We start from the raw sequence: 12,753 nt of genomic DNA, 5'->3' as shown, positions 1-12,753 counted from the left end.
TTTGAAGCCAGTTGGAACGTACTGCACGTACTTATGGTAGAGAAATTAACTTTCAATTCTCTGGTGGACATTCCTGCAGTCAGCATGCCAATTGCACGCTCCCTCAAAACTTGAGACATCTGTGGCATTGTGTGGTGTGACAAAACTTTAATTGTCCCCAGAATAAGGTGCACCTGTGTAATGATCATGCTACTTAATCAGCTTCTTGATATGCCACACCGGTCAGGTGGGTGGATTATTTTAGCAAAGGATAAATGCTCACTAACAGGGATGTAAACAAATGTGCTTTTTGTGCATGTGGAACATTTCTGGGATCTTTTATTTCAGCTCATGAAACATGGGACCAGCACTTTACATGCTGCATTTAGATTTTTGTTCAGTGAAAATACGGTACACAGACAGCGGAAAATGCATGCACACACGTGAATACACACATGCACACATGCACAGACAAACATGCGCTTGCATGCACACGCAGCAACACACTCACATACACAGTGCTGTGGGCAGTGGATTATCACCCCTGGATGGAGCCATGTGACTAATAAAGCTCTTTGGCAGTTCTAACTGATCCTTGTGGTGTCTGTTGATGTGAGGGTATGATGGGGGTTACTGATGGAGCTGGAGGAGCAGAGAGGAGAGGAGCGGAGTTGAGAGGAGCGGAGCGGAGAAGAGCGGAGAGGAGAGAAGAGGAGCGGAGCGGAGAGGAGCAGAGAGGAGCAGAGAGGAGCAGAGAGGAGAGGAGAGGAGAGAAGAGGAGCGGAGAGGAGCAGAGAGGAGCGGAGAAGAGCAGAGAGGAGCGGAGAAGAGCAGAGAGGAGCGGAGCGGAGAGGAACAGAGAGGAGCGGAGCGGAGAGGAGCAGAGAGGAGCGGAGCAGAGAGGAGCGGAGAGGAGAGAAGAGGAGAGAAGAGGAGAGGAGAGAAGAGGAGCAGAGAGGAGAGAAGAGGAGCGGATCGGAGAGGAGCAGAGAGGAGCAGAGAGGAGAGGAGCGAAGAGGAGAGGAGAGGAGCGAAGAGGAGAGGAGAGGAGTGGTGGGAGCAGAGAGGAGTGGAGCGGAGAGGAGAAGAGCGGAGAGGAGAGAAGCAGAGGAGCGGAGAGGAGCGGAGGGGAGCAAAGAGGAGCAGAGCGGAGAGGAGAGAAGCAGAGGAGCGGAGAGGAGCAGAGAGGAGCAGAGAGGAGCGGAGAAGAGGAGAGGAGCAGAGCAGAGCGGAGAAGAGCGGAGAGGAGAGAAGAGGAGCGGAGAGGAGAGGAGAGAAGAGGAGCGGATAGGAGAGGAGAGAAGAGGAGAGGAGCGGAGGGGAGCAGAGAGGAGCGGAGCGGAGAGGAGAAGAGCGGAGAGGAGAAGAGCGGAGAGGAGAGAAGAGGAGCGGAGCGAAGAGGAGAGGAGCGGAGGGGAGCAGAGAGGAGCGGAGTGGAGCGGAGAGGAGAATAGCGGAGAGGAGAGAAGAGGAGCGAAGAGGAGAGGAGCGGAGGGGAGCAGAGAGGAGCAGAGCGGAGAGGAGAGGAGCAGAGAGGAGCAGAGAGGAGCAGAGAGGAGCGGAGAAGAGGAGAGGAGCGGAGCAGAGAGGAGCGGAGAGGAGCAGAGAGGTGCGGAGAGGAGAGGAGCAGAGAGGAGAGGCGCAGAGAGGAGAGAAGAGGAGCAGAGGAGAGGAGCAGAGAGGAGAGGAGCAGAGAGGAGAGGAGCAGAGAGGAGAGGATCAGAGAGGAGAGGAGCAGAGAGAAGAGGAGCGGAGAGGAGAGGATGGGAGATGTGCTCTTCTAATGCTGCTGATGTAGCCTCTTTAGCCTGTGGCTGAGGGAGATATTAACCCAAAGACACACTCACTACACACACACTAACCTAGACTAGATTGCCCCACACTCACAGAACCAGATTAGCCCAACACGTTTCAAAGCCAGCGATGAGTTTAGTGTAGCATGCAGTGTGGATGTCCCTATCAGACCTGATAACGACAGATAGAGGAAGTTTGCATATAGAGTGAGAAGTGGTGAGAGAGAACAGGGAAGAGAAATCGTTTGACAGAGAGAGCAAACTAGAAAGCTATTTGGCCCTAAACAGAGAGCACACAGTGGCAGAATACCTGGCCACTGTGACTGACCCAAACTTAAGGAAAGCTTTGACTACGTATAGACTCAGTGAGCATAGCCTTGCTATTGAGAAAGGCCGCCATAGGCAGACATGGCTCTCAAGAGAAGATACTGTAGGCTATGTGCACTCTGCCCACAAAATGAGGTGGAAACTGAGCTGCACTTCCTAACCTCCTGCCAAATGTACGACCATATTAGAGACACATAGTTCCCTCAGATTACACAGATCCACAAAGAATCGAAAACAAATCCCGTTTTGATAAAACTCCCATATCTACTGGGTGAAATTCCACAGTGTGCCATAACAGCAGTAAGATTTGTGACCTGTTGCCACAAGAAAAGGGCAACCATTGAAGAACACACACCATTGTAAATACAACCCATATTTATGTTTATTTATTTTCCCTTTTTAATTTAACTATTTGTACATTGTTACAACACTGTGTGTGTATATATATATATATATGAAATGTCTTTATTCTTTTGGAACTTTTGTCAGTGTAATATTTACTGTTAATTTTGTATTGTTTATTTCACTTCTGTTTTTATCTATTTCACTTGCTTTGGCAATGTTAACATATGTTTCCCATGCCAATAAAGCCCCTTGAATTGAATTGAGAGAGAGACGGGGGGAGATTAGTGATGGGTTTCTTGTTGCTATGTTTTTGTTGTTAAGGGGAATCATTCCAATTGGAAGTAGTGTGTTGTGAGTTGACAGAAGATCACTGCATCATGTTCCCTGAGGCTCTTCAGAAGAAGCCATCTGTTATTATTCCCAGAGCTATGACCTCATGCTGTACTGACTAAGATCAAAACTTCTCAAGAGACCTCTGTTAACCTCCTCTCTCTACATCTACCTCTGTTAACATCCTCTCTCTACATCTACCTCTGTTAACCTCCTATCTCTACCTCTACCTCTGTTAACCACCTCTCTCTCTACATCTACCTCTGTTAACCTCCTCTCTCTCTCTACATCTACCTCTGTTAACCTCCTCTCTCTCTCTCTACATCTACCTCTGTTAACCTCCTCTCTCTCTACATCTACCTCTGTTAACCTCCTCTCTCTACATCTACCTCTGTTAACCTCCTCTATCTACATCTACCTCTGTTAACCTCCTCTCTCTACATCTACCTCTGTTAACCTCCTCTCTCTACATCTACCTCTGTTAACCTCCTCTCTCTACATCTACCTCTGTTAACCTCCTATCTCTACCTCTACCTCTGTTAACCGCCTCTCTCTCTACATCTACCTCTGTTAACCTCCTCTCCCTACATCTACCTCTGTTAACCTCCTCTCCCTACATCTACCTCTTAACCTCCTCTCCCTACATCTACCTCTGTTAACCTCCTCTCCCTACATCTACCTCTGTTAACCTCCTCTGTCTACCTCTGTTAACCTTCTCTCTCTACCTCATCTACCTCTGTTAACCTCCTCTCTCTACATCTACCTCTGTTAACCTCCTCTGTCTACCTCATCTACCTCTGTTAAACTCCTCTGTCTACCTCTGTTAACCTCCTCTCTCTACATCTACCTCTGTTAACCTCCTCTCCCTACATCTACCTCTGTTAACCTCCTCTGTCTACCTCTGTTAACCTCCTCTGTCTACCTATGTTAACCTCCTCCCTCTACCTCTGTTAACCTCCTCCCTCTACCTCTGTTAACCTCCTCCCTCTACCTCTGTTAAACTCTTCTCTTCTGTTTTTTGGTAGGTTTCCAAACTACATTCCTTCCATCTATAGCATTTCTTAATATTACTCAGTTCCTTTGGCTTTGATGCCTCATGATTGAGTATTGCTCTGTTCAAGTAGACTGTGATTTAGCTGTGGCCTGATAGGGGTGTCAGTGGGCTGACTGTGAATGCTCTGAGAGACTCTGGGTAGAGGTCAGTGATAAAGTAGTCTACAGTACTACTGCCAAGAGATGAGCTATAGGTGTACCTACCATAGGACTCCTCGAAGCCTAACATTGACCAGGTACATACCCAGCGCCTGACAGAACTGCAGGAGTTGTGACTGTTTTTGTTGGTTATGTTGTCATAGTTGTGCCTAGAGGGGCATATGGGGGAGGGAATGCTGTCACCTCCAGGCAGGTGTTTGTCCCCCTGTGTGCTGCGCGTGTCAGGTTCTTGTCCAGTTCTGGCATCTAGGTCACAACAGACTAGTACATGTCCCTGGGCCTGGAAATGATTGACTTCCCCCTCCAGGATGGAGAAGCTGTCTTTGTGGGGGGGATATAGGTAGCACACAGGAAGACTTTTTCTCTGTTAAGATCATTTCCTTTAGAATTTCTAGCCAAGTGTCAAATGTTCCTGTTTTGATTAATTTAATGGAGTGTGTTAGGTCTGCTCTATACCAAATTAGCATACCCCCTGAGTCCCTTCCCTGTTTCACATCTGGTAGTTTGGTGGATGGGACTACCAGCTCTCTGTAACCTAGAGGGCAACCAATGGGTCCGTCTCCTCTATACCAGGTTTCTTGTAGGATGACAATGTCTGTATTTCTTTGATGAAGTCCAGGTTCCTGCCCTTTAGGCCAAAGGCAGATGACCTCAGGCCTTGGATATTCCAGGATGAGATAGTGAAGGCTTTGTGTTCCATAAAGTGTCCAATGTTGTTGGTCGTGTGGTTTGGCCTCAGGCCAGTAAGTGTGAGCAGAGCCTGCTGAGTATCTGGTACATGCCATTGGCTTGGGCAAGTGTAAGAGTGGGGGTTGGGGCTGTTTGCCTGCTCATGGCCTGGGCATATGTGTGACTTCCATGTTGAGGCCCTCTTTGCGGGGGTGGGGTGCATGGGATGAGCCGGAGGGGCATAGGTCTGATCTGAGGGGGCCTAAATGGGGTGTGGGCATGGTTGACTTGGGAGGGTGTTGATTGGTTGGGCTGGGGTTGTGTATGTGGCTGGTGGTGTTGTGATCTAGATATATAGGTCCTCTCAGTGTGGGTCCTCTATGTGTAAGTCCAGGTTCCAACCCCCCCTGTTAGATGGCCAGCAGAGGGACTGAAGGCTCCCCAAAGCCCTGGTGGTTCCTGCTTGTCCCTGAGTACATCTCAAATGGCACCCTATTCTCGACATAGTGCACTAATAAATATGGGGCTCTGGTGAACAGAAATAGAGCACTATATATAAATAGTGTGCCTTGGGACGCAGCCCCTGCTTCCATTGAGCTAGATCCTGGAGGTTGATGCTTCTGCAGGGATACACCTTGTTTTTATCACATATTCTGTTTCTTAGGAGCTTGTAGCTCTGCTTTCTGCTATTGTAATTCTGTTCAAATTGTACCAGATCCAGCATGTCCTGATTAAATACAGGAATAGATCGTGGATTAACAGTTTATAGTAATGGATAATGCTCCTGTAGACCCTGTTTCTGTTGGTTTAGTATTTTTAGCTCTATGTATGGGAGTCCTATGCTCTCAAGTTCTGTGTCCAATGGTGAGTGACAATCTGTAGTCAGCAGACACGCCACAACCAATGGCTGACGGATTACAGTGATTACCTGAACACAACATAAGGGGCTAGAAAGATGCCCCTTAAGACCAACAGACAGACACACACACACACACAAACACACACAATTTCCTGTCCTTGTAAGACACTGGCAGACAGAACGCAGGTTTTGTTTTAATGAGCAGAAGCAGAGACGTGGAGGCTAGTGAATACCATCACCTTTTATAGACATTATCCTAACCCTCTCTATTTACCTTAGCAGTGTGCTGTCTACACACACACACGCACGCACATGCACACGCACACACGCACACACACACACACACGCGCGCGCGCACGCACACACACACACACACACGCACGCACGCACACGCACACACACACACACGCACACACACACACGCACACACGGACACGGACACACACAATGTGTACAGAAAACAGGAGAAGTTGACTCTATGGTATAGTGCTAGTGCTGAAACCAAGTTGGTTATCCTCCCTGTGACTTTGCTCTGGTGTCCAATATACATTGGTTTATTATTCACACACAGACTGCAGTCTACAAGTAATCATATTCACTCACAGACTGCAGCCCACAAGTAATCATATTCCCTCACAGACTGCAGCCCACAAGTAATCATATTCACTCACAGACTGCAGCCCACAAGTAATCATATTCACTCACAGACTGCAGCCCACAAGTAATCATATTCACTCACAGACTGCAGCCCACAAGTAATCATATTCACTCACAGACTGCAGCCCACAAGTAATCATATTCACTCACAGACTGCAGCCCACAAGTAATCATATTCACTCACAGACTGCAGCCCACAAGTAATCATATTCACTCACAGACTGCAGCCCACAAGTAATCATATTCACTCACAGACTGCAGCCTACAAGTAATCATATTCCCTCACAGACTGCAGCCCACAAGTAATCATATTCACTTACAGACTGTAGCCTACAAGTAATCATATTCACTCACAGACTGCAGCCCACAAGTAATCATATTCACTCACAGACTGCAGCCTACAAGTCTACAAGTAATCATATTCACTCACAGACTGCAGCCTACAAGTAATCATATTCACTCACAGACTGCAGCCCACAAGTAATCATATTCACTCACAGACTGCAGCCTACAAGTAATCATATTCACTCACAGACTGCAGCCCACAAGTAATCATATTCACTCACAGACTGCAGCCTACAAGTAATCATATTCACTCACAGACTGCAGCCCACAAGTAATCATATTCACTCACAGACTGCAGCCTACAAGTAATCATATTCACTCACAGACTGCAGCCCACAAGTAATCATATTCACTTACAGACTGTAGCCTACAAGTAATCATATTCACTCACAGACTGCAGCCCACAAGTAATCATATTCACTCACAGACTGCAGCCTACAAGTCTACAAGTAATCATATTCACTCACAGACTGCAGCCTACAAGTAATCATATTCACTCACAGACTGCAGCCCACAAGTAATCATATTCACTTACAGACTGTAGCCTACAAGTAATCATATTCACTTACAGACTGTAGCCTACAAGTAATCATATTCACTCAGACTGTAGCCTACAAGTAATCATATTCACTCAGACTGTAACCTACAAGTCTACAAGTAATCATATTCACTCACAGACTGTATTCTACATGTAAATGTAATCACATATGCATAAACTGATAAATCATGCATTGACACTGACACTAATGGATGCTAGTCCATATGCAGTACATGCAGACACATATGTGCATAATTTAGCCTATACATACACTGAATGTACAAAACATTAAGAACACCTTCCTAATATGGAGTTTCATCCCCTTTTCACCCTCAGAATAGACTCAACTCATCAGGTCATGGACTCTACAAGGTGCCGGAAGCGTTCCACAGGGATGCTGGTCCATGTTGACTTCAATGCTTCCCACAGTTGTGTTAAGTTGGCTGGATGTCCTTTTAGTGGTGGACCATTCTTGATACACACAGGCAACTGTTGAGCAGGGAAAAAACAGCAGCTTTGCAGTTCTTGACACGAACCTGTGTGCCTGGCATCAACTACCATACCCAATTCAAAGGCATTTCAATCTTTTGTCTTGCCCATTCACCCTCTGAATGGCACACATACACTATCCATGTCTCAATGCTTAAAAATCCTTCTTTAACCTGTCTCCTCCCCTTCATCCACACTGATTGAAGTGGATTTAACAAGTGACATCAATAAGGGATCATAGCTTTCACCCAGATTCACCTGGTCAGTCTATGTCACAGAAAGAGCAGGTGTTCATAATGTTTTGTAAACTCAGCGTATATAACAAAGTCTCTCACACACAGACATACAGTACTAACCCTGTAACACACAGTAAACTGAATCAGTCTCCCACTCTGAGAATAAACGATGGAGGTCTTACCTTTCCGATAGGTCCGATCCTGCTTATTGCTCTGCATGGAAAAGGTCCCCATGACGAGCCCCATGTTTACAGCCACACAAAGAGTCTGTGTCTGCGATTGATTGAGTGTGTGTATGTGTGCGTGCGTGCGTGCATGTGTGTGTCTTGTGCGCCTGTTGTTGTTAAGTTATGAAGGCTACTCTGTGTGCAAGCCAGTGGCATTCCTCTTCTGTCTGACTCCTACGCAGTTGTAATGCCGGTGTGTGCGAGTGTGTGTGTGTGTGCGAGAGTGTGTGTGTGCGTGAGAGAGACCACATGCACTACGGCGCTACCTTTGTCTGTATGGCAACCCCTGGGTTTAGATGAATCTATCTCTCTCTCTCTCTATCCCTTTCTATCTTTCTCTTAATATCTCTCTGTCACAGCCATCTTGTCATTCTATTCATTCTTATTATACGCCTGTTACTCCCCCTCTTTTTCCCTCTCTCCGTCTCTTTGTCTCGTGTGGAGAGGGGGATCACACTGTTGCTTACGGAACAGGAAGGAAGCAGACAGAATCTCACAGAGGAAAGCTGAAAGCTGGGAGGAGAGAGGAAAGGGGGATGCAGAGGGAAAGAAAGAGAAAGATTCAGCTTGATGAAAATGAGTGTGATGAAGAGGATATGACAGTGGATAATGCAAAAAGCAGGGGAGTGAGAAACAGAGAGAGATGAGGTGAGAAAGAGGAAGGGCTCTGCTCCGCCTCTATTGCTATTCTCCAGACACACTGTCTGCCTGTGTTGACTGCATTTTGCATTATCTCACACACTACTGGCTTGGTGAGTGTGTGTGTTTGTGTGTGTACATGTTTTCCTACCTTATCAGGACCACAATGTCCTAACAATTCACCAGAGTGTGTGTGTGTCTGTGTTTAAATATGGGACCACTAGTGTCCTCCCACCCACACCACACCAAGGGACCACTAGTGTCATCCCACCCACACCACCCCAAGGGACCACTAGTGTCCTCCCACCCACAACACCCCATGGGACCACTAGTGTCCTCCCACACACACCACCCCATGGGATCACTAGTGTCCTCCCACCCACACCACCCCATGGGACCACTAGTGTCCTCCCACCCACACCACCCCATGGGACCACTAGTGTCATCTCACCCACACCACCCCAAGGGACCACTAGTGTCATTCCACCCACACCACCCCATGGGACCACTAGTGTCCTCCCACACACACCACCCCATGGGACCACTAGTGTCCTCCCACCCACACCACCCCATGGGACCACTAGTGTCCACACACCCACATCACCCCATGGGACCACTAGTGTCCTCCCACCCACATCACCCCATGGGAACACTAGTGTCCTCCCACACACACCACCCCATGGGACCACTAGTGTCCTCCCTCCCACACCACCCCATGGGACCACTAGTGTCCTCCCACACACATCACCCCATTGGACCACTGGTGTCCTCCCACCCACATCACCCCATTGGACCTCTAGTGTCCTCCCACCCACATCACCCCATTGGACCTCTAGTGTCATCCCACCCACATCACCCCATTGGACCACTAGTGCTCTCCCAGCCACCATTGGGCCTCCCGTCCTGTCCTAGTGACATCGTCAGGGCTGCTATGGTATGAACCTCTGATCATAGCTGTGGGAAGTATGGGGTGCTGATGGTGCTGCGGCAACGCCCTGAAAAATCACAATGTAAAACAATTACACTTCTATGGAAAGATGAGATTCTCACAAACACGATGGTGTTCTCCGTTTTGGCCTCGCAAGACTTGTCTGAAGTTACTCGGTACCAGTTGGAAAAATGAATAGAAGTATATATAGAGACTGTTAAATGCCCAAAATAAGAGGTTAAAATGTAAAAAACGTTGTTTTTTTAAACTATTATCCTGATCTTTCTTATATCTCTCAGATATAGGACAGACACTTCAGGACAAACTTCCTTTAGATTTTTTTTGAGGGGGCGCTGTCTGGTGTTCCGTGTAGTATATCTAATTTTTATAAAAATGCTAATCTAATAATTTTTGTATATTTTTTTATATACTTCAAGGATCTTAAAATACAAAATCAAATAGAAAAATGATCATATCTTAAAATAATTCCATATAGCTTGGTAGAACCCCCCCCCCCCCCCCCCCCGGCTTAGACAGGGATTAGACTCTAATGGGTTAAAGGAGAGTTCCTCAGTGAGACCAAGCATAAAATGGCAGTAATACAGTCATTAGGGCAGCACTCTCATTAAACACACTGCTCCCTCAGCACAGGTAGTCAGAGAGGGAGGGAGAGGAGGGAGGGGAGGGAGAGGAGGGAGGGGAGGGAGAGGAGGGAGGGAGGGAGGGAGGGAGGGAGGGAGGGAGGGAGGGAGGGAGGGAGGGAGGGAGGGAGGGAGGGAGGGAGGGAGGGAGGGAGAAACGGGTGTATAATGAAATTTCCTTCTCTCTCCCTCTGCCCTCCTGGCTCAGTGAAAGTGATATGACAGCATTTTTAGATCTATCCTTATACAGAGGTGCAGCACACCCACACACTGTCTGTCGCTGTCTCCATCTCCCTGGAATGCACAGGAGGGGAGTGAGGAATACAAAACACTATGTCTGATCAGACATGCCAGGCAGGGCAGCAACAACCCTGAAGAGACATCACACCACCAGCCATTCAGCACCAGCCATTCAGCACCAGCCATTCAGCACCAGCCATTCAGCACCAGCAGCACCAGCCATTCAGCACCAGCCCTTCAGCACCAGCAGCACCAGCCATTCAAAACCAGCCATTCAGCACCAGCCATTCAAAACCAGCCATTCAGCACCAGCCATTCAAAACCAGCCATTCAGCACCAGCAGCACCAGCCATTCAGCACCAGCAGCACCAGCCATTCAGCACCAGCAGCACCAGACATTCAGCACCAGCAGCACCAGACATTCAGCACCAGCAGCACCAGCCATTCAGCACCAGCCATTCAGCACCAGCAGCACCAGACATTCAGCACCAGACATTCAGCACCAGACATTCAGCACCAGCAGCACCAGCCATTCAGCACCAGCAGCACCAGACATTCAGCACCAGCAGCACCAAACATTCAGCACCAGACATTCAGCACCAGCAGCACCAGCCATTCAGCACCAGCCATTCAGCACCAGCCATTCAAAACCAGCCATTCAGCACCAGCCATTCAGCACCAGCCATTCAGCACCAGCAGCACCAGCCATTCAGCACCAGCAGCACCAGCCATTTAGCACCAGCAGCACCAGCCATTCAGCACCAACCATTCAGCACCAGACATTCAGCACCAGCCATTCAGCACCAGACATTCAGCACCAGCAGCACCAGCCATTCAGCACCAGCCATTCAGCACCAGCCATTCAACACCAGCCATTCAGCACCAGCCATTCAGCACCAGACATTCAGCACCAGACATTCAGCACCAGACATTCGAACACCAGCCATTCAGCACCAGACATTCAGCACCAGCCATTCAGCACCAGCCATTCAACACCAGCCATTCAGCACCAGCCATTCAACACCAGCCATTCAGCACCAGCAGCACCAGCCATTCAGCACCAGCAGCACCAGCCATTCAAAACCAGCCATTCAGCACCAGCCATTCAGCACCAGCCATTCAGCACCAGCCATTCAGCACCAGCAGCGCCAGACATTCAGCACCAGCCATTCAACACCAGCCATTCAGAACCAGTCATTCAACACCAGCCATTCAGCACCAGCCATTCAGCACCAGCAGCACCAGCCATTCAGCACCAGCCATTCAACACCAGCCATTCAACACCAGCCATTCAACACCAGCCATTCAGCACCAGCCATTCAGCACCAGCTCCAACACACATCAGACATCAGGGTCAGCACTGAGCTTTTAAACACACTGAAGTGGAGAGATAAAGCAGTTTGTTGCTCTCTCTGTTGCTTCCTGGCACTAAAATAGCAAACAGGAACATTATCAAGTGGTCTTGTTCCCCTGCTATTCGGTATACCTGAACATGTCGAAAGCAGAGAAGCAATATGCATGTTTTGTGTTCCTAATTGAGGACCGATAAAAACCAGTTTAGCACAGTGAAACACTAAGCCACTGTAGGGTAAGTGGAGAGCTGAGTCTGATGAATCTGGATGGTGTAGTGTCTGTCACTGGGATGATGGAAACACCAACAGCAAGGTTGACAAATGACCAGAACATTCACAGTACTAGTTCCTTTCTGTCATGTTTTACTACAGGGGCCCAAAAATTACACCGCAATCTCTTTCTAGGCAAGAAGACCAGACAAAACAGTGGCTAACCTCTGATGAGGAGACAGGCCAACCTGAGATGGAGACGAGGAAAGTGAGAGAGGGAGAGAGAAAGAGACGAGACAGAGAGACAGAGAGACAGAAAGAGAGAGAGTCCAAGCTGAGACAGAGAATAATGCAAACACTTTGTGCATTTGGACTTTAGAGATCCTCCATGGAACACTGTGTCTGTAGTACTGAAAAATGAATGGAAGTTTAAATGGAGACTGTTAAGTGCCAAAAATAAGAGGTTAAAATACATTATCCTGGTATTTCTTATATCGCTCAGATATAGGACAGACACTTCAGAAAAGTGTTAGATTTGCATTTTTATTTGCAGTACTGCTATTAGCCCATACAAACACATTGAATAACAGATTCACCACATGGAACAGATAGTCCCCGCCCAAAAATGGAAAGGAAGTTTGTTCTGAAGTGTCAGTACTACAGACACAGTGTTCAATAGAGGAACTTCAAAGCCCAAATACACAAAGTGGGCTGTTGCCGTGACCGTATTACTGCCA

The 12,753-nt window shown here is 47.9% G+C and overlaps 1 protein-coding gene across 3 annotated transcripts in view; it reads right to left on the bottom strand.

Annotated features, from left to right (window-relative positions):
- The window catches only part of LOC110504854 (A-type potassium channel modulatory protein KCNIP1), a 41,781-nt gene extending 33,073 nt beyond the window's left edge, over nt 1–8,708 (bottom strand). Inside the window, exons 1-2 of one of the 3 annotated variants that reach the window (XM_090219481.1) lie at nt 7,962–8,195; nt 7,403–7,543 (exon numbers count right to left, since the gene is read on the bottom strand). In XM_090219481.1, coding sequence (XP_090075607.1) covers nt 7,403–7,543; nt 7,962–8,025 — 205 coding nt within the window. In that variant the 5' untranslated portion in view covers nt 8,026–8,195. Of the gene's footprint in view, nt 1–7,402; nt 7,544–7,961 lie in introns of all 3 variants that reach the window. The other 2 variants (XM_021583711.3, XM_090219483.1) reach the window with 2 other exon arrangements.
- Between the last annotated feature and the right edge of the window lie 4,045 nt (nt 8,709–12,753).

Source organism: Oncorhynchus mykiss, chromosome 25 (genome assembly GCF_057628025.1).
Source record: "Oncorhynchus mykiss isolate SJ-2025 chromosome 25, ASM5762802v1, whole genome shotgun sequence".
NCBI classification, from domain to species: Eukaryota; Metazoa; Chordata; class Actinopteri; order Salmoniformes; family Salmonidae; genus Oncorhynchus; species Oncorhynchus mykiss.
This window is presented reverse-complemented; position numbering and strand designations above follow the sequence as displayed.